This window comes from Rhyacophila brunnea, unplaced genomic scaffold (assembly GCF_057557595.1).
Source record: "Rhyacophila brunnea isolate RB1 unplaced genomic scaffold, BYU_Rbru_1.0 scaffold_11, whole genome shotgun sequence".
Taxonomy (NCBI): domain Eukaryota; kingdom Metazoa; phylum Arthropoda; class Insecta; order Trichoptera; family Rhyacophilidae; genus Rhyacophila; species Rhyacophila brunnea.
Genome location: NW_028232763.1, coordinates 6,687,410 through 6,709,943, shown reverse-complemented (window position 1 = coordinate 6,709,943; position 22,534 = coordinate 6,687,410). Strand labels below are relative to the sequence as shown.

General features: G+C 33.7%; 2 protein-coding genes across 22 annotated transcripts in view; one reads left to right on the top strand and one right to left on the bottom strand.

The window, feature by feature from the left end:
- The first annotated feature begins 685 nt into the window (after positions 1–685).
- On the top strand, positions 686–7,159 carry mRpL46 (mitochondrial ribosomal protein L46). Its single transcript, XM_085958687.1, has 6 exons — positions 686–828; positions 1,028–1,202; positions 2,071–2,204; positions 2,431–2,573; positions 4,741–4,869; positions 6,265–7,159. The coding sequence occupies exons 1-6, from the start codon at positions 768–770 to the stop codon at positions 6,409–6,411; spliced, it is 789 nt and encodes a 262-aa protein (XP_085814813.1). The 5' UTR covers positions 686–767; the 3' UTR covers positions 6,412–7,159.
- Positions 7,160–7,482: 323 nt separating this feature from the next.
- dlg1 (MAGUK family member discs large 1) overlaps positions 7,483–22,534 on the bottom strand; it is a 219,045-nt gene continuing 203,993 nt past the window's right edge. For 17 of the 21 annotated variants that reach the window (XM_085958654.1, XM_085958551.1, XM_085958666.1 and 14 more), the window contains 9 exons: positions 22,187–22,306; positions 20,915–21,038; positions 20,306–20,414; positions 18,645–18,686; positions 14,734–14,883; positions 12,711–12,883; positions 11,622–11,731; positions 11,438–11,529; positions 7,484–10,928 (listed from right to left, as the gene is read on the bottom strand). In XM_085958654.1, coding sequence (XP_085814780.1) covers positions 10,822–10,928; positions 11,438–11,529; positions 11,622–11,731; positions 12,711–12,883; positions 14,734–14,883; positions 18,645–18,686; positions 20,306–20,414; positions 20,915–21,038; positions 22,187–22,306 — 1,027 coding nt within the window. In that variant the 3' untranslated portion in view covers positions 7,484–10,821. Of the gene's footprint in view, positions 10,929–11,437; positions 11,530–11,621; positions 11,732–12,710; positions 12,884–14,733; positions 14,884–18,644; positions 18,687–20,305; positions 20,415–20,914; positions 21,039–22,186; positions 22,307–22,534 lie in introns of all 21 variants that reach the window. The other 4 variants (XM_085958518.1, XM_085958526.1, XM_085958534.1 and 1 more) reach the window with 1 other exon arrangement.

The window sequence follows — 22,534 nt, the reverse complement described above, 5'->3', positions numbered from 1 at the left end:
ATAATGCAAGTCAGTGAATGTTCCGCCGGCAGCCAAAAATCGCAGGGTTGCACATAATCTATCATGAGGAGAAATAGCTTCCCTCATCATAGTATTTTTTTTTTTAATAAATGGGGAGACCAAATTATACAGTTCTGTGTATACATCCTCCGACATTCGCAAATAATTGCGGAAATCGCTCGGTTGCAAACGCAATTCTCGTATTAAATTTGTGTGGGATAATGTCGTTCGTTTCCTTATCCAATGTTTCACCCAGTATTTGTGTACCCTTTGCTTCGTTATTACATTATCTGCCACCCAATAACCCAAAAAACATAAAACGTCGGTATCATTTAACGCCATCACGATTTAACTGTCAGATATACGTATATTATCTATGCTGTCAAAGTCGACTGTTTTACTCGTCAAATTAATTATATACTCGTTTCGTTGAACGTCTGTTGGCCAGTAGCAGAACGTAGAAAAATCTGAAGACTTATTGTCGTCGGACTTTTGGCTCGCCAATGGAGCGCTGGCATTATAGTTTTTCAAATTCTCTGTTATTTTTTTTCTGAGAAACAAAAAACCTATACATTTTCACCAGATGACAACGCGTACTTTATGTTTTCCCCAAATACTATAATTTTGGAGGATCTGTACTATAATTCCACTTTGAAAAGATGGCAACACTGGCTTCAGCCATAGACTAATATACTTTCTTCGGCGATCAGCTGTCATTCATTGAAAAAGATTTTTTTTTAATAATTGTTATATTTATAATTGACAATATGCTGCCTCGAATTTGTTTAACATCTTTAAATCATATTAAATCTTACATAAGTTTTAGAGGTTAGTTGAGTTTTTAATTGAAGCCTCTCGATTTAAAAATAACACTTAACCTAAAAATACGTACTTCTACGGTCATTTTCCATTGTTACTGGATTTAAACAAATGAATATAGTATAGATTGTATTTCGATGATACTTTACATTTAGTATTTAACTCCTTGAAATATACTATTAATTTTCATTTTTGTTTTTAATTGCAGGATTATCTTCTCAAGCAACAAAATGGGATATTGTAGCTGCGGTTTGTTTAGAAAGACTTCCTTTGGTAACACCAAAGCTAACACCTATCCAAGAAAAATACATGAATCATTTATTAAAGCTAGAAGTTGAAAACAGCATGAAATCGGACCACGAAATCAGACATGAAAACGACTTGTAAGTGTGAAATTCTATTTAACAATGTCATATTATTCAATTTTCATGGTTCATTTCAGACCCATTTTTTGGTCTCAAAAGACCCCAATCACTAAAGTTATATGGAGTACTATAAAATTACCTAAAAATGTTATCTGAATTATTGGGAAATCTGTAATTTTTATCTCTGAGCATATGTATTTTAAGATATTTACTTCCATTTTTTTTAATTGCCATGATTCTAGTGATATCTATTCGCCAAGTAACAAAATTTGTTATAATTTAATTATACGCCGTGTCATCTTCTATGTAAAGTTGTATTTATTATAATCAATATAGTGACTCTAGAAGGGTGTTACTGTATGATTTCGTAAGAAAATATATTTTTCATTCAGATAAAACTCAACAAGTACTTTATAACTTACACCACCCAAGAATATTTTGTTCTTAAATCAGTAACTATTTTAAATTAATACAAATTCTTAGTTTTTCGAACAGACTTATTGTTTGTTTATTAATAAATAAAATTACCAACTTTTGGCAGCAACCACACGATATGTAGGTATATAGGATATAATTTGCAGATACACAACTAGCCAAACTCATGCTGATAATGACATGTGAATTCTGTTTTTTTCCACAATGTCATTTAGTGAGTTTTAACTTCTTCACCGCGAAGCATTTAATTACCACATTTAAATAACATGCTAATTATATCTAATGGCCACTTAACACAACAGGCGTGCCGTCCGAGTTCAAAGGATTAACAACGATTTTTTAATATAAACACGATATTTTGATCGTAAATGAATACTTTGTTTATGCCCATGATAATATCCTTAATATATAAATTTAATTGAAAAATAAAGACGGTGAAATATTTGTTCAGACTGGCCATGCAATTGTTGAAAGAAGACTCGAAAGATGTGGACTTGGACGCAATCAGTAAGATTACAGCCCAGGACTTTGAGGATGCTAGTTCTGAAGAGATCGCAAATTTCAAGCCGGCATCTGTAGAGACAGGTATATACATGTTTTGTTGTTGTCGGTCTCGGGTTTGATTCAGCGCCAAAACCCAGTGGGTTGGGTGAATGGCTAACAACCGTTCCTTGAATAAACTCTGTTAATGTGCTTTGCTCAGGAGCGAACTTGCTAATTTACTATTTACTTTTTTATACATATTTGATTTAAAGGTAGGTATATTCTACAATATTTGCATGATAACCTATAAGTTTTAATATTCTTTTAGAAGCCGATAAAAAGAATGATCAAAAATCGTTAGAAAGAAACCTGCAATCCCATCTGGTTTTATTGACAGAAAACCAAATTGGAGCTGACAAAAAATATTCACTGCCCCAAGGAAAGCACAACGATGGTGAAACTCTTCGCCAGGTAAATAGTTTATTCAATTTAACAATGAATTCCATCTTCAATTATAATAACACCAGTATTGAAAGTCAGCTAATTTTTGTCCATTGTCTTTACAATAAAAAAAACAAGCATGATAATATTCAGTATTTACCAGTGGTGGCTCGTGGATATTATATCTGGGGGTGCTGCGGTTGATTAAAAATAAATGTTTATTCGGATTATATTTTACTATTAACATCAAAATTATTAAAATTAAACATTAAAAAATACTGTCAGAGTGGCAGTACCAGACTAGCTCCTAGCTGCGAGCCCCGCTCCTCGCGCCCCTCCTTTCGCCCATTGAGCATATTCCATCGAAAATGGTACTGCATACGTGATGTGTCACTTTTCTGATATTAGTATCGCGGTGTATGATAATTATTGGATGTATCGGTGCACGGGCGAGCTTAACACCCTTAAATAATATTGATATTTTCATATAATATCTATATTATAATATTACATTTTTCTCAATTTGCTTGGAAGTGCTGCAGTTACGCAGTGCATATGGACGAGCCGCCACTGGTATTTACCCAGTCACGATGGCCGTGCGGCTTAAGGGGGGATATGCTCAGCGTACGTCAAAATGGAGTTTTTATGCTATTTTCAAAGCATGATCCTGTACATTCCTTAAACGTAGTAGATAATCTATTTACATAATTTTGAAACCTTATTCTTTATATTTATTTTAAACATTTGATGACTGCATACATGTACCGTTTAAAAAAAAAAAAAAAAAAAAACGGTTAGGTTAATGTTCAAACACCTGCGTTAACATGATCTTACTCCCTACTTCATTTATCGTTTGTCAATTTATGGCTACGGCCGTATGTTGCAGCTTAGCTACTGGGAAATGCCAATAGAAATGGCGTATTTCAAAAAAATACTACCTTATTCTTAGGTCAATAATTATTATAAAGCAAACATTATTCGTAGAATGTTTATCACATTTGAATGGTCAAAGACATAGCTTATAATCAGTATCTTTAAATGTGTAAATCTTGCCCATTTTTTGAAAAATAAAATGCCTAATTCTTGTCAAATTTGGGATCACAGAGATTATCAATATAATTTTTTATTGTAAATATTTCACTATTTTATGTAATAAAAATACTTTATGCAGTCATCAAATGTTTAAAATAAATATAAAGGATAATAAGGCATCAAAATTATATAAATAGATTATCTACAACGTTTAAGGAATGTCCAGGATCATGCTTTAAAAATAGCATAAAAGCTTCATTTTTACGCACGCTGAGCATGTGGGCCGTTAAGCGTTGTGGGTCCCAAGTTCTGGCAAGTACACATATTATTTTTCAATTTGTGTATGAGTCAGAGTATGGACCTAATAGGTTGATCAAGTGGTTGACATCCATTTCTCGTAAAAACAAAATTTGTTAATACAAACCTCTACCGGGGGCCCATATGATCTTATTAGGATCGGACATGGTCGATTAATAATAATAATAATTTAAGTCTAACTATATCGTATACATTTTAACAATACATTCTCACTATTTGTATGTAGTTTCTGCAGTCCCGTTTCATTTCAGTACAATTTATGTTTTTATTTCTCGCAATCTACATCTGAAATATTCAAAATTTAATTAAAATTAGGTACATATTAAAATAAAAATTCAATTCATTTGAACACATTTATTTCAATGCATGACATGATGGAAATGAATTCCAGATGCATGTGTGCGTTCGATTTACAGATGTCATGACTGCAGTGGCTAAGACCGTGGTTGCAGAACAATAGCAAATGCCACATTATTTTGTTTTAAAAATCTTCAATCAACCATAATAAATTATAATGGAGATCTTATATATCTTATATCTTATAGACGCCCACGGTGGCCGCGCGGCATAAGCATTGGACTATAAAGCCGTGGGTCCCAGGTTCGAATCCTGGGTCTGGCAAGTACACATATTGTTTTTCAATTTGTGTGTGTCAGAGTATGGACCTAATAGGTTGAGCAAGTGGCTGACATCCATTTCTCATAAAAAAAAAAAAAAACAAAATCTGTCAATACAAACTTCCACTCTGTGGAGGCCCATATGATCCTATCAGGATCGGACATGGTCGGAAAAAAAAAAAATATATATATATATTTGACTATAAATTTTTTCGATTTTCCGTTTTCAGACAGCAGAGAGGGTTCTTAAAGAAAGCTGTGGTGATGATATTGTTGCACAATTTTATGGAAACGCCCCTTGCGGATTTTATAAACACAAATACCCAGACACCAATAAATCAGGGTCAACAGGAGCCAAGGTAAAATATTCTCAAATGAAATGAAGTTAATTCGGTGCACACCATTGTCAAGACTGCTATTAGTTATGAAAATTAATAAACCTATGTCCGTATCTGCAAAATGGTACTTTTCAGTGGAACGATTTTAATAAAATTTTAATGACACCACGTTAATTTTTAATAATGCTGGAATCATAATTTTTAGTTGATTTGATATAATATTGATGGAATTTTTGTTTTTTTCGATTATTATTGTTGTATTATCTTTAAAATTATTTAATAAAGGGCAATTAAGTCAAAATATCCAAAAACGCAGTTACAGGCTTATATGTAGGTATCGATATAGTCATTTCATACCGCTGAATTGCTAGCTAGGCTTGGCCTAAATACGAGTGCTTGCATTGGTGGCAATATACAGGGGTGTTTGCGGAAGAAATATATAGTATTACATAATCTAAGAGCATGTTTCACATCCTGCTAGATACCATTTATCGGCCTTCCAGGATGACGGAATCCAGTTGGCTTGAAGAACATGCAAGTCAGGTTGAAATTCGTCTTCTGGCGTCCACAGCACGTGGCCGAGCCAGGTCTAACGTCGCCTCTTAACTCTTAGCGTGATGAGAGGCTGCTTGGTTTGCTCTCCTACCTTGTTACTCCTAAAGTCATTCTAGTATCCGTCGCAAACATCTTTTCTCGAAGCTAGATATATGGTTGCTCTGAGCCATTCATAATAATAAGGTACCAGCACCGTCAGAATGCAACTGTTGAATAGGCGGCATTTGGTTTTAAGCGAATACAGTGCCGGACACTGCATCGTGCTCGAGCCACTCCCATTCGGATAGCGAGCTACCTTTACAAAATCCCATCACCTGTGATATGAACCCCCAAGTATTTGAAGTTGTCGATGGTCTCGATGTCTTGCCCGTCGCTAATCAGGGGGAAATCTGAATCAGGACAGGTATAAACCAAGTATTTATGATAAATATTATGTAACTTCATAAGAGGGCATCCGTAGACTGAAACCGTATGCGGTTTAAAACCGTGTGCCATACTAAACTTATGATTTCTGTTCATGGAAATATTTTCACAAAGTGTATTTAAGCATCTGATCGTATCAGTTTACAACATACACTAACACTTACAAACTTAGTGAAAATATATTTTCATGACTAGAAATCTAAGATTCCCATATATACCAAGTATTTTTTTTTCTATATTTTTACAGTCTTACCCTGTCATGCTCCAGTGTTAGGGCATGGAAATAAAAAATGACGGAATTGAGATACATAAATGTGACGTATAGAATCCAAACCAGACAGTTTAGTATGCTAAACCGCAGTACGGTTTCAGTGTATAGATGACCTCATAATAGGGCAAAGCATACGTTTTAAATATATGTATGTCTTTCTGTTTCAGATTTTCTTTTACTATGCAAGACACCTGTCGGGACAAGTGAAGAACGAGGCTCAGTACAAATGGTTGAACAGAAAAGAATTGACGACGACATTACCTGGACCATACCATTCGTCAGTTAAAGATTTTCTTATTGAAGAGACTTCGTAATATCTATAGAAAAATATAAATATTTTCATCAATGTTGAGGAAGAAATAATGTATACCGTTAAGTTTTAGCATGCACAGAAGGGTTTACAGAAAACTGACTGCACGTAATACATTACAATGCTAAGATATTTTTTAATCATTTTTATTGTTTACTTTATGGCAGTGGCGAAGGATGGAGGTAGGCTTTATTTGTTTTTATTGAACTAAGAATACAAATTGCAGATGTTATTGGTTAGTTTTTAAAATTCAATGAAACCCTGCCTACCCAAACCATAATAGATAAAATATATTCTTCTATTTATAAAATATCTAAAATTATGTATCATTTAATGCCATTATATTAAATATATTGTAGGGATTATTATGTTTTGGTTAGACAGGGTTAAATGGAATTTTGAAAAACTAACCAACAAGATCATCAATTCAGTGTGTACTATTTATGTAAACCTGCCTCCACCCTTCGCCACTACTATATCGCGAGCCTAATATTACAAGTTTCTAAACTAAGTCCAACAATGAAGTAGTATTATAAAGCTGCTTCATTGTTACTTTTGTTTCGCCAAAAACAAACACTTAGAACCTTGTAGTTCTCCATTTGCGATATGGTACCTGCATTATTCAGGAATGAATAAGAAAAATCCACTGGTGTAACTAGAATAATTATTCAAAATTATAAAGGAAACACTCCGTATTATTAATGTTATTTGAGGGTGAAACTAAATGTTTAATGAACATTATATTATTTAGAAGAACACTAACTGAGAGAGTATATCACAACCAATAGAAAAAACTTTTTTGAAAAAAGTAAGCCAACCGGTCGGGAATCGAACCCGGCATCTCCAACGGGTAAACGCCCCAAACTAGTCGCGCAGAGCGCTCTTTCGAAGAGCGCTGAGTGGTAGGTATTTAATAGCCAATAGCTTAAATATTTGTCGTCATTAGTATGTCTTCCGTAGCATAATGGCTGAATGCGACTAGTTTGGGGCGTTTACCCGTTGGAGATGCCGGGTTCGATTCCCGACCGGTTGGCTTACTTTTTTCAAAAAAGTTTTTTCTATTGGTTGTGATATACTCTCTCAGTTAGTGTTCTTCTAAATAATATAATGTTCAATAATCAGAATGATATATTCTTAAATCTTGTGAATTATTCGTTTGAATAAAAGAAATAGTTAATTAAATGTTTAATGTTTTGTAATGTCACGTGATAACTTGCAAATTTCACTACATGACTAATTGTCTGGATACAGAGATATGTAAACATTATATTTCATTTTGAATTCTAAGGGCCACAACCCACTGACGCGACACGCCGCATTTCGTGCGCGATTTTCTAAGCCCGATTCAATGCCCATCAGTGAATTGTGCACCATTTAAATACACACAAATTCTAACGGCGGGAGACATAACACGACATGACGCACGTGCCATGTCGCATCAGTGGGTTAAGGCCCTAAACTTTCTGTGGAGGGGATAATTCATAAAAATGTAAATAGAATAGGTTGTTGTTGTTATTGTTACAATAAAAATCAGTTATATTGGCTTTCATAGCATTTTTATTTGCTTTTTCCTTAACAGTTTTATAAATATGAGAGTTGACAACACAACAGTGTTTTAATTAAATTAATTGTCAAAACATTTAGCATTCTCAGTTATCATTATATTTTATTGCAATTAAAACAGCACGATGACAATGGGAAGGCATTTTCTCATAATATGTTAATATATATAATTTCATATATATATATGTAAACGGAACTAATATAGAATAAATTGTCAGAATGCTTCCTAAAATATGTTAAAAGTTAAAACATTTTTAAAATTTCATAGATTCGACGACACGATTCATCGATAAGAGGCTGAGCCACAAGACGTCTCCGTTTGTAACTGGCAACACAAAGATAAAAGTATGTAATATTGAGTAGCCGTATGCGTATGCATCTCTGTCGAGACGAAAACTAGTGCGACGTTTTGTGTGGCAAAGCCCTAACCTTCGTCATAAAGCTAAAAGGGCGAGAGGGTTGTGTCTAAAAATGACAATAATGAATATTCTCAATTGATAATATAATATAAACACATTTACTCGCATATAAGTTTCAGGCAAAATTGAACACCTCTACCTTCCAAGGAATACAAAAATAAAATGCCTGAAATCGAGCGGTGTTTCTAAATTATTTTAAGTATTATTCACAACTGTGATTAATATATTTTTGAAAGTGCATTATTTTATTCATTATTTAACTATTAACACTTAAATAATAAATTGTTTTAATATATTACACTATCGGATATGCCAAAATAAATATAACTCAAATAAAATGATGGCATCTAATCATTAATATTACAAAATATATATTTGGGGCCTTAGAAAAAAAAATCTAATAAACTGTACTATCAAGCGTTGTCCCCATCCAGGGTCATCAAATTATACATTTATTGTTTTTATATAACCTGTCAAAATCCACTGTTAAAATCTATCGAACTATCTTTTAATTTGAGAGTAAAAATTCAGGAAATTATATAATATTGTTGACCCCGTTTGGGAACTGTCATTTACTGAAAAAAGCCTTACCTCATTTATATGAATGAATTAATATCAGTATTTTTAAATTCTACAAAATTCACGTGTTCTTACACTCAAAAAAGTTGAGAGATTATTAATTAATATCTTAAACATTCTAAAGGATTTCAACGCCTACTGCTACTGAGAATTTTTTTAATAGTGTTCACTTCTCCGTTTAAGAGTTCATAGGAAAAATTATTTAAGTACAAAGTTTACCAAAATGCCATATTAAGAGTATGTAAGAGATATGTGTGGTTAAATTATTATTTTATAAATATTACATACAATTTGATAATATCATTATCAATTTTATACAATAAATACAAACCTACATCGTAATAATTTCAAACAAAAAATACTCACTCCACATCCAATAATTTTAACTAAACGCTATTTCAGCGAGATAATGCGGTGGTCATTATTACAAGTATCGAATTACATATTGAAACGCCTCGCTTACTAAAAAAATAAATAACATATCACTAAAAAAAAAAACATAAGATTGCTTCTTCATTATACAAAATAAAAAAGAAAATTAAAAAATATATGATATATATATTTTCTGTACAACATGACGTACTGAAAATCACAAAATAATAAAACTGTCCAATTAAGTTTGAAGCCTTCATAGTCTAGTAGTATAAATATTATAAAGTATATGAGCACAGTCAGTCTGTTACCGATTGAAAAACGTTATATGCGAGTAAATATGGGTAAGAATTTGCTTAAGATTATAATTTCTAAAGACTCAATGCATTAACAATGTGTCGGTACAATATTTACAATCAAAACGGGTGACCTGTCGCGCAAACAAGCCAAAGGTAAGTTGACCAAAGGAGAGGGCAGGAGTGTGCCGAGTACACTACAATCGGTTAAGCTCGAAATGCAATTGGCAACACGGCCAATCGGATTGTCATCGATATAACAAACGCAAGTCACTCGACCGCTAAGTTATCAACAAATATTCTAAAGAACCGTTCGCAGTATTGACACCAATCCAATACACACTTAAAATGGCATCGTATAATATAACTTCCACAATATTTAACAGTTACGATATTTCTTAACGTCCATAGTTAATAAATATCAATGTTCTCACTCTAAACTAGTGGATTATCTTATTCCGATAATAATTTAATACAGTCATCAAACTAAACTAAATGTTTCTATTATTCCAAGTGTTATTATAAAAAAATATGTATGTTAAACGGTGCTGTAACACAACGCACTATATAATATTCCAATAGCTCTCTATAAAATAGAATTGATTCCATAACTCTATAAAGATTCTAGCTACCTTTATAATATTATTATAAATAGACAACGTATTATATTATGCCAAGATATTTCCTCTTAAATTGAGGATTTTCATTGAAAACATTCAAATGGATGTATATTCAATTTAGTGACTCGGTCGAAAGGTCTAGGTATATTTTGCGGTCCTCGTTACGGACTACAAGACCCAAGAGTATAATATTTATCATCAATTATATACAGAGCAGTACAGCAACACCAGATATTATCTTCCGTGAAATCATTACGGCGGCATTGAACAAGCAGCCAACTTAAAATATTAACACAATACAATGAGTTTCCAACAGATGTCTCTCGGATAATATTGAAATTTCAACAATATTGCAAATTGCCATCATTAACGTGCGCGATGTTGCCAGGTGCAGTTGGCGCTTAGACCGGCACACGGGTTCCCGGGACGGGGGAAGGGGGCAGTGAACGGTAGAGGGCGGGGGTGCGGGTGAGATTCAATGATGTGGATGGTGTTTGAAGAGTGTGGTGGGGTGTCGGGGTGGACCGAGGTGTGATGGGATGGGCAGGGTCCACGAGGGGCGGGGTCACAGCGGTTCGCGCTGCGGCACCCAGATGCTGGGACCGCTCTCTGACGAGATCACTTCTTTCACTTTGCCGTAGATGTCCTCAGGAGTGTCGCCCGTTACCACCGCTGAAAATTCAATAATACGTCAGTTATAATAAATTGAAAATGCATCTCAAAACCTATTTCTCTAATATGAAGACGATACACCAAATTTATTATTGTATATCAGTGATCCTGTGTTCACCCAGATAATACATATTTTTAAAAAATTTGAATATACACATCTCTTGAGAATGGCCTCTGCAACGAGTTCAAAACTTCAAGGTAAAAATGAGGAAGAACACGCAGTGATAACCTAACAATCTATTACAATAACAACCGTGAAATCGCATATGAATAGAAATCAAAAAATCAATAAACATAAAAAAAATCAGGCCTATAATGTTGTGGGTTCCGGGTTCAAATCATGGGTCTGGCAAATTCAGACGTTTTTCAATGTGTGTTTGGAACAGAGTATGGATCTAATAGGTAGACCAAGTGGTCAACATCCATTTCCCGTTCTCCCTGTGTAGCCGCCCCATATGGTTTTAAAAAAAGTCATCCAATTAAAATAATGAACCAATCAACATATTTACCAGTGAAATATTCTGCAAATTCTTGCTCCATCTTTATAGCGCGTTCATAAGTCTTGCGAGCTTGCTCTTCCGTCATTCGTTTATTCATTTCCCTGTCAATTTAAAACATTATATCAAGTAAAAGGAAAGGATCCAATGTGATAAATAATTAATTAAAATTTTACCAGATTAACAGTATACGTACATGACAGACTCCACACTCTTTGGTTTAAGGAATATAGCGATCGGATAGAGCTGAGCAACTTGAAGCCTTTTGATGGCGTTGCCGCTAACATCCAGAATGCAATGTTTACCCTGCAATATAAATATAAAATATAAGTCAAATGAATCAATACTAAAACTAAAGAGTGCCTATATACGAGGGTTGTCCAAGAATTGAAGACCTTTATTATTTTAAAAATCTGGAAAGTTTAATTTTTACAAAAAAAGCAAATGACATTTTATGTACATATCCCCACTATTTTTCGACATAGTCGCCATTACGATCGATGCACTTGGTGAGCCGTGGCACTAGGTTCTTTATTCCTTTGTAGAACTCCGGCGCCGCCGTCCTCAAAAATGTTCTCATCGTTTCGTCCACGCCCGTCGGTAGTTTTTCAGCCAAATGTTGTTTCAGGTGAAGAAAAAGAAGGAAATAACTCGGGGCGCTATGAGCAGGATATCCCATTGGAATGAGAAAAAAATTGACAAAAATAATGCCCTTTTAAGATCCCAAAACACGGTTGCCATGATTTTCCGGTTTGAGATTGTCTGACCCCCTTCCTCTCCCCTCCTTCTCATGAACACTCGTTCTATCACTCGAAAACTCAGCACACCACCTCCTAACATTCCTCTGGTTCATCACATTACCATAATTGGATGTGAGACGACACTCGTTCTGGAGAGGGAAGTCTACGCTACATGCCAGTGCTACCATCTTTTGAGAAAGAACATCCGCGTCGCCAAAAATGAATAAAGGTCTTTAATTCTTGGTATGTAAGTAGGTAATAAATTCACATAGATTTTAGATAAACTTAATTAAGGGGAGCATTTTCCCTAGATATGTCACCGTTTCACATGTTGCTTTTGTAAATTGTCCCTCTGGACCTTTTCAATACATCTCACGATGGTTAAGGATTCCCTGAGACTTTATATAATGCTTCAAGCATTCCACTAAACAGTGATTTTGAGTCACACTGAATCCTTTTAATAGTATTTTTCTGAGATTTTTCAAAATGGTGCAATCCATAATAATAAATTTAATGTGTTTGTATAAAAACATCACTTTGCTTACCTTTTCTGCAACTTGTTTGACAGAGGCAACAGACGTGCCGTATAGATTCTCGTTATACTGTCCGGCCTCAATGAACAAATGATTCTGTATATCCCGTTCCATCTGTTCTCTGCTACTGACAAAATGATAATCTCTACCGTCTACTTCATACTCTCGTTTCGGCCTCGTCGTGTCTACAAAACAAAAATAATTTCATTATATATGTCTTTCCCATGGCCCCACATCCTAAAGGGGGCCCCCAGGCCACGATAAGCATCCCAATCTATCGTTAAGGGCAGTGTAATGTTCTGCAGCAGTGTTCCCCAAATGGTATTCTACAGAACTCTAGGGTTCTGTGTAAAATAAAGGGTACTCCATAAATGTTTAGTGTTTTTTAGTAATTTTAAATAAATCCATTTGAATAATTGTCGGCACTCGGCATCATATGTACTGATCGTGACCCCTTTTGTGATAGCCAAGTAACGTGTGACCCTTCACCATATTGGGTATGTATGTTTATCAAATTTAACTGGTCGACCTGCCACGCTGGGCCCCCGGGCTAGAGCCCTTGTGTGGGCCGTGGTCTTTCCATTTATTTTCTAAATATATCAATGACTCCTACAAGTAACCCGCTGACAATTTTAGGTAGGTATTCTTAGAGTCCGATGCATAGTCATTTGGACTTGCATAAATGCGTGGGCTTATATTATGCTCAATGTATTACATGGAAAGGGAAATACATACTATGGAATGTTACTTAGATGCGTTACCATTCCATGTAACACACGTATGCATAGTGATATTATAACTATGCATATGGCCCTTACTCTTTTTCATAAATATGATATAAATCCTACTTATAGGGTACGATAATGAATAAATGTTATTGGATATTTAAAGGCATTAAAACAGTGTACGGACATATCAACCACAGTACATAGCTATATTAATTTAATAATGCTCTCCTATAAAATCAAATTTTTGTAGATGCAGTAATTTATGTTGAGGCCATTAAAATATCCACAAGCACATATAATTGAGAACCTGTATAGAAGGGTGTAATAAATAAATAATAATTTTCGAATAAAGTGGATTAAAACGTTTTGCCTGTAAATCGTTGAATTGAAATAATTTTTGGAGATTCGGTAAAGACATCAAGAATTTTAAAAATATTGTGACAGCCAAATGTCTCAATTTTACCTAGGTCCCTTTTCCAACCAGCATCTCAATTTCACCCTTTACAAACAAGCAATAGGACATATTGTATCTACATATATGTATACCTACACCTAAATATGTCTCTTTCCAAAACAATCACTTCGTATTAATTCATCACATATAAAAATTATTTAATACATAAAAGTGTTTCGCACGCATTGTCGCTCGCATTATCAAGAAAATTCACTATTTTTTTTAAATTCATATAAACGGACACAATGGACAAATGGTAACGTGTCCGCATAAGGTCGTGGGTCTCGAGTTCTAATCCCGGGTCTGACAAATTTTAATGTGTGTTATCTCATTATAAAAATCTGTTAGGAAACCTCTTTGTGAGGGGGCCAAAATCCGCAACGGATTATAGAATCAATGGTGATTTTTCATAAGTGACAGACAGACAAATTTTATAAAAATATCATCAATTACTACCCGAGTAAACGCTAAATATCTTTAAAAGATTAATATAATAGAATTAAAAAAACATATGTGTATGTAGAAATGAACACAAAGAAAAGGTATAGAATATAAAAGCAATTTACATATTTTTCCATATTACATACAAAAAAGGATGATAAGAAAATTCATTGACATTTTCATAATGACTCATCGGTTATCTATTATTATGTTGTAACTGATACTAATAATTGTAATGATAGTCAAGTTTTTTTTTTTAATAATAGAATATGATGAGTGATTACACTGATGACTAATCAGAATAAAATATTATACCAGATTAAAAAATGATTGTTTTCTCTAATTTTTTTAATCAAGAAACAATAGAATACCTAATTTTAAATATTAATTAAAATCAACAAGATGTACTTACGTGGTACGCAGCTTCCAAATTTGTCGGGGAATTCGGATATTAAGTCATCATTTACTCTATCTTTCAAAGGTCCAAGTATAATAACGGGTCGTGTATAACTAATTGTTAATTGCTGAACAGATTCGTATGACAACACAGCTTCTTCTTGGCCTGGAAAGATTATTCAAATGGCATTCACGAGTTATAAAAAAATGGATGAAAATTATCAGGATAAGAAGTAAATTTTTACAATATCTAATAATTATCTAAACTTACAAGTGGTTTTAAATAATCACCTATGGTGTCCGAAATTGTGACATAAAGGATAATGTGTATATTTATACTTTAATATGTGTATTTAATAATATATTAAGATACGATATTATAATAATCATTAATTTCTTTATATATTCTAATCATAGTTTTTATAAAACTTTATTTCGAATTCAAGTTCTTATTAACATATAATTGTGTTGTAATTCATAATATTATTAACTATGCTAAATTTTGACATCATGGGCGCGTGTTGTTTCAAGCGTTGAAATTACTACAGATATTCAAACGGGGTTACGGTTTGTTATGAAATTGATTTTGTTAAATCATCAACCCGCATTTGTCAGCAGTTAATATTTAACAACAAAAAATAATCCGGTGTTAATTAATTTCAAAACTTGCACCCACCTGATGGCGCAGTAAAACCGGTCAGTTCTACTGCGGCACCGCGGTGCATCAGATATTTGAATCGTGATTATTAAACTTTTGACAGAAAAAATGGAAGAAAATTGTAGGTGTCAAAATCATTATTAGTTGATGATGTTTTGATGTGAGATTAAATGTTTTGAATATTTTTGGGTAAAATATACATATTTTTCCTTTTCATCTAAACTTATTACATAAAGACACTTAAAGCTGAGAACTACAAAAAAAGCCTCCTGATGATTATAACTTCTACATTGTATGAATCTGATTGGACTGATATAAAAACTGAATGGATCAAAGATGAGAAAAACGTGAATGATGTCCGACAAGTAACAAGTAACAACATAACTTTACTGTCTTTGAGAGCATGCATCAAAGTCGATGACAAAAATATAGATCGAAAAAAAGTAACTAGCCGCTAAGACTACGGAAAAATTTGCTTTCCGGATGCCGGATGAGTAGAGGTAGAGTAAAGAGATTGTATCAAAGCGGTTGCGGTTGCAAAATAATCATTGAAGGTCGAACTCGTTTGAAAATTCTAGTGCTCTTTCGTCCAGCGTGCTGTGCTATTTTGACGCATGCACATCTGACATGCAAAATGAATGATTCATCAAAAATAAATCACAAAAGTCACGATGGCAAGTATGAAAACTAAAAAGAAATAATAAAGTCGTCTTACAGTGCTTCCAGTGGCCCTCGGTACATTCGTATATGTTAAAATTATTGCGAGACAGTGACAGGAATCTTCATTAGAGTTTGATATTAGGTTATGAGAGAATTATGAATAAATCAGTAACATGTTGATAACAAAAATCACATCAATTTTGCAAAAGGTTATGTGAAGAGAGCATAAAAAGTTGTTATTGAGAGTATGCATGTATAAGAGACTCGGAGTCGCGAGCCGACCGTTGAGCGAAGAGAGGGGAGCCAACAGTCTGCGACAAACAGCCGGGAGACGACTGAGTGAGAGCGAGTTCACTCGGCTCGGAAAGGTGAAAGGACAACAGCGGTCAGATTTCCGACGGCCTTTTGGCAGCCTCGGATGGACGGCGGGAGGCGCGCCCCGCCCCCCCGGGACAATCGATCGTTCGTCTCTCCGACTGTTATTCGATGAGCATCTACTTTATCTAATAATAATGACGGGACATGATAACAATGCGGGAGTCCAAGGTGATTCTACGGCACGCGCAAACTACGCCTTACTCCCTTGCGGACTCTCGACGCTCGGCACTTACTGTCGTCTTCTAGATATATGAGCGTTATCTCCTCCATCAACGGAAGTTCCACTCGATACAAGATTTCCCCTACGTACAAACAACACAGTTCACTTAAAAAACTTGCAACACTCCGTCCGAGAGACAAGAGACGACAGACAGAGACAACTACAGGCAACTAGAAGCACTGGACCGTACGGCACACTACAACACAGTACGACACTGCAACATTGCGACTCCCCTTCGCCACAATTGCCAATTGCCACCACTGCCACCATTGCCATTCCTTCGCTCTGCATTATTTGCTCAACGGAAGCTACATTGCAACATTGTTTGACAACTCTCACTTGTGCGTCATTCGTAAATCTCGTATTATGTGTACAACATTTTTCAATATTTATATATCTCAATTGACTATAGTATTATTTCTATTCAGTAAAACGGCCTCAGATTTCTGAAATGCCGTTGATTGCTGTTAATTATCAAACGTCTCCTTATTTTATATAACCGATATATAGATATTTACTGTATTTCAAAACCGGATTCAATAATTTTTTTTTCATTCAATGTCATCATGGAATGCAAAACAAAAATGATCGTTAAAAATTTGCAAATCCTTAAACGACAGAACTCGTTTGCCAAAATGATAAAAAGCGAAAAGCCTGCAACAAATTCATAAATAAGCTGATATGAGGTGTTTAATGACAACCAGTATATGAATCAATCAACGGAAAGATGATTCTAATTATTGTCTATAGATAAAACAATGCCGAGAGACAAGATTACATCTGTCGGAGAGATAAGGTCGAGTTTACAGCAATGCAGAGACAATCAACATCTAAATGCTGATAGGTATTTCGTCAGTTGCATTCAACAACATAATAATAATAATAATATAATATATTGAACATCAATGTATTAGTGTCACTAAAAATCACATATTTCCAATAGCTTACTGATATAATCTAATAACTCCTAAACAGGAGTTATTTCAGAAGAATCTATGAATAGTTAATAGTTCTAAAAAGGTCTACCTGCTAGTTCAAATGTTAAAAACATTTAATATTATCTAATACATGTTTTTTAAATGAATTCAATTATACGGAAATACTTTATATAACAATAATCATCATAATTATAAGATACAGATACGAGACATACATAGATACTTTAATAATGTGGAAGTGTGCGTGTGTGTGTTAGTGGTTATATCCATACAATCTCAATTATTTCTTTTCATAGTGCATATTTATATTATTAATTTAACCATACCATCATATACTTCTACCGATACACGGAGTTATGAAATTATCTAAGACAGAAGTAAAATAATAATATTAATAGTCAATTACTATTGTGTTGTCACTTCCATAATATGGATCTACTCAAAAATGACAGCCTATTTATTTAAAGGAACTTTTCAATACATTCTTGACACACATAGATTATATCTACTAAATTCACTGTCACAAATAAAAGATATACATACTAAGATTTTAACAATTGGTATTATTCAATTCAAATTGTTGATACAGTGTGTAATCTTTAGTTATCTATGTATGTCTAATGTAGACAGGCATTTTAATTTAGGTAAATTTTATTTAATCCAACCATAAACAAAAATATAACCAATTTAAAAATCCTGTAAGTATTTTTAAATTCTTAAATAGAACATAAATTTGATTTATCATCGAAGTATGCAATTGTTTGATAATTCTTTGGTCTTTCAAACTACATCAAATATTTATTAAGCTTGTTAATTATTTTCATTGTTAATTCTAATTTATTGAACTGTTTTATCCAATCAAAACTTCTTATTTTATCTCAAATCACAGTTATATTATTATCAATGCCACAATAAAAGGTGACAATTAGACAATAGCTTTGCACTGTCAAAACTTCTACCAGAAATAAATTCTCAGAAATCATACGATTTACAAGGTAAGTGTATGTTAGTATTTTGTGTTTTTTCTAAATATAAAAGGGATCTAAAATATAATTGACTAAATAGAAACATACCTTCTGCATTCGCATCATCCTGTGTATAGCAAAGCATGAAAGCTGTAATCAAATTTATACATAATTATTATTAAAAAATAATTCATATTATCAATATCTATCGAAGACATGTTAAACTAAATTGTGCTCTTATAAAAATATGATTAAAAATAAATCCTAACGCTAGTTATCCATTTGACCCAACAAGGCCTTCTGCACATGTTCACCTCCAATAAAGATTAATAAATAAACAACCACGGTGGCCGCGCGGCTTAAGCGTTGGACTATCACGCCGTGAGTCTCAGGTTCAAATCCTAGGTCTGGCAAGTACCAAATACACATATTTGTTTTTCAATTTGTTTGTGAGTCAGGGTATGGACCTAATAAGTTGAGCAAGTGGCTGACATCCATTTCTCGTAAAAAAACAAAATCTGTCAATACAAACCTCCACTCTGTGGGAGGCCCATATGATCCTATCAGGATCGGACGTGGTCGAAAAAAAAAAAATATTTAAAATACAGTAAAACCCCATTAATTTGAAATCGACGAGACAGAAAATCGAAAAAAATTTGAATTGCAAAATACAAAATGTATGGCAAAAAAACAGTAAAACTTGAAAATAAACTTTTTTTGTTCTGGTTTAGTAAAATTGTTCGAAAACATAATAAATTTTAGTGAAAAATTCGATTTGTATCCAATTTCAAATTAACGAGGTCTAACTATAGCACTTTTAATTACATATTATGTAATGTTATTTTGTTTGCAAAACCAACACATATTCACAAAAAAGAATATATTATTTCTTGAAAGAATCAAACTCAGCGGCTTGCAAACGTTTTCATCAGTGCCCTTAGTGATAAGTACAGATTTTTTCAGGGTGCTATAAAATATACCAGTCAGTGGGACGGGTGAGCGAGCATGTTGTTTTTCAAATTTTGCGATCAACTGAAAACAGCTATACAGTGAAAAACCTAGGAAAAGTGTCGCCTTTAATAAGACTCAAAATGCCACCCCTTACATTTTTAGTGTCAAATTTTATGTAAATCCATTATGTAACTGATTCTGCTAGATTTTTGTTTTATTTTGCTATCTTAAATAGCTACATGCAAACATCTGATATGCCGATAAACCAGCAACAATTAACGCAGAAGCCACATTGTTCATGTTACTCATGATATACGGCCAGCAGTGCTCGAAAAAGTGACCCAAAATTGGACGTTCAGAATGCGCTTTGTCAAGAACAGCAGCGGAGGACATATGCCCGAAATCATTTTCAAATCTTAATGCCATGTGTTGAACTTTCGAATATTGAAAAACAATTTTTATATTTTGAACAGAAACATTGGATACCATAAACTGGTGTAACAATAAACATATCCTATTTAACACTACAACAGGTCATGAGGCCCAATGACAGTAGTGTAGTTAGTAATAGAAGTGAAACAATCACATACACCCAGACTTCACAGAAAATATCATAATTATACTGTGACCTCACCGGGATCGAACCCGGAGCCCCCACATGAAAGGCCAGCGTCTTATGCAATGAACTAAAAGGGCCATCAATGTGATAATATATCGTAACTGTGCATCATTGCATTGGGTCTGGAATTATCACCTAGGGTGCCAAAGCGCACACTTTATAATACTATAAATTATAAACAATGATAAAAGCAACTTACGTTCTTGGTCGGAGCCGTCTTCAGATTTAGCGTCGTCTCGACTCTTCATGAAAGGGAATCGTCTGCTGAATGATAAGGTTTTCTTTTTCCTCTCTAATGTTGATTGTTGCTGCAACCAAAACAGTACAATGGCTAAGAATCCTCACAACAAGTAAATTTTTCGGGTACATATTTATAACTAGCCAACATACCTGGCTTCGCACAAAGTCATGTCGTTGATCAATATACATTTATCTTACTTAACAAAGCAATAATTATTACATTACATCAAAATAACTGTTTAATCTAGGCATGTCAAAATAAAAATAATTTTGACAGCAATAAAAGTCAAACAAAAGATCACCAAATTAAAATTGGATCTAAAATATGTACACGGACCTACAGACTACGAATTACCATAAGACACCATTTTGAAAATGTCATTCGAATGTCAGATTTTGCCAAGTTACGAGTCTTGATTGGGTGGTTTTCGACAGTAGCTCCCCCATCTCAATCTTCAGATAAGTTTGGAGGTCTGTATTTTCTCATTCATCCGTGGTAAAAATTCAAAATTGGAAAGGTTGCTTGAGAACAATGAAAATATTGTATTTAGAATAAAACGATATTTACCGTGGCAGGTTGTCCTTGGAATTTGACTTGACGGTCTCGCGCTCGCTGTTTTCTTTCCCAGCGCCTCTTCGAAGGAACGATTCCGATTACTTCCGTTTCGGTTGAACCGTCGACAGCTATGCGTCTGAAATACCAACACAAAAAAAATTCAGAACATTATACCAATTTCCATTAGAATTCAAATTACACACCCGTTGAATATTATTTACCCTTTAGTAAATGACATAAATATTAATATTGCATTCTTAGCTTACCAAATTTACTTTAAAAAAAAACTATAACTTTATAATATTTATGCAATAATTACCATACAAACAATGATGGGCACTAAGATATTGTATTTATAAAAAATATAAAAGCTGAATGACTATTTTCACAACATAACTTCTTTATAAACAAACTTGTTATATGGTGAAATATAAGATTACATCTGTTTTTAATATCAGATAAGTAGATATTATTCAATTATTACATACATGGTTATCTAAAAAATACTGTGATAAGATTTAGATTAAACGACTGTAAGAGCGAATTGACTTAGAGTGAAAATTTCAGTATTACGTAAAACATTTAATGCGGTAGATATGGTAGCCATAACAAAATTAATATTAAGTTGGCAGATTGGAATTGAAACATGGCTACATGTTTATGTCTGCCATCTTTGTTTTCACTTTTAGATACGAATGGCATTGACAAATTTGAAATTGTTCATATAAATAAGTTGGCAATATGTCCTGTTGAATTCGTGAGAACTAACGTAATACATGAATAATTACAATTCAATCCATGTGATGATTCACCTCGTACCCAATCATTTCAAGATAGCCTGTTTCGTATTTTAATACAGCATCACCACATATTGTCATACTATGTCATTTTGAATCAAAACTGCATGGATTTGACAACTTCAAGAATTATTTAACATAAAAATAATAATAATTTAAGGAAACTAAACAGTTTGGGTGAATCAAAAATCACGTTGAAATCCTAACAGTTGTTGACAGCTGAACTAATGAATACAAGCAATGTGAAATTTGTTACAAATGAATCAATGCAATAGCTAATGTAAATGAGTCCTTTTTTCAGGTTTACTTTTATTTATTTAGAGTAGTAGAGAAGGTTATTTCAACCTCCAAACAGTATTTTGTGGAGTAATAAAGTAGAACTTTTGAACATTCAAGACAATTTCTTTCTCCATATAAACCACCCAAAATGTTGTGAAACCAAACAGCTTACTATAGAGGAAACTAAATGAAACAGGTAATTAATTACCTGGCTTGCCACCATTCATCATCAGAAGCATTGGTAACATGCAAGATGTCTCCATAGCGGAAGGGGAGTCCTCGGGATGGCAAACCATCATCTCTTATCGGGTCATAATCAAATAGTGCCCTGAAATCAATTTGAAGTTTAACAACCTACATTAGAAAAAAAGACATATGTAAATACAGCCATAGTTATAAGCAGGGCTTCGAACCGGAACTGAACCAAAACCGAAATCTGGAAAAACTGATATTTTAGTCGGAACAAAAACCGGAACCGAACCGAAAAAAATATCCGTTGTTTCGGTTCTGTACATGTCCAAACATGCGTGACAACATCATGATTTTATACCCCGTT

Bases quoted from the DNA above. Each gene is read 5' to 3' on its own strand.
- mRpL46 (XM_085958687.1), top strand. From the start codon at position 768: ATGCTGCCTCGAATTTGTTTAACATCTTTAAATCATATTAAATCTTAC. The intron at 2,574-4,740 runs GTAAATAGTTTA...TTCCGTTTTCAG, and splicing joins ATGGTGAAACTCTTCGCCAG to ACAGCAGAGAGGGTTCTTAA. The intron at 4,870-6,264 runs GTAAAATATTCT...TTTCTGTTTCAG, and splicing joins CAGGGTCAACAGGAGCCAAG to ATTTTCTTTTACTATGCAAG.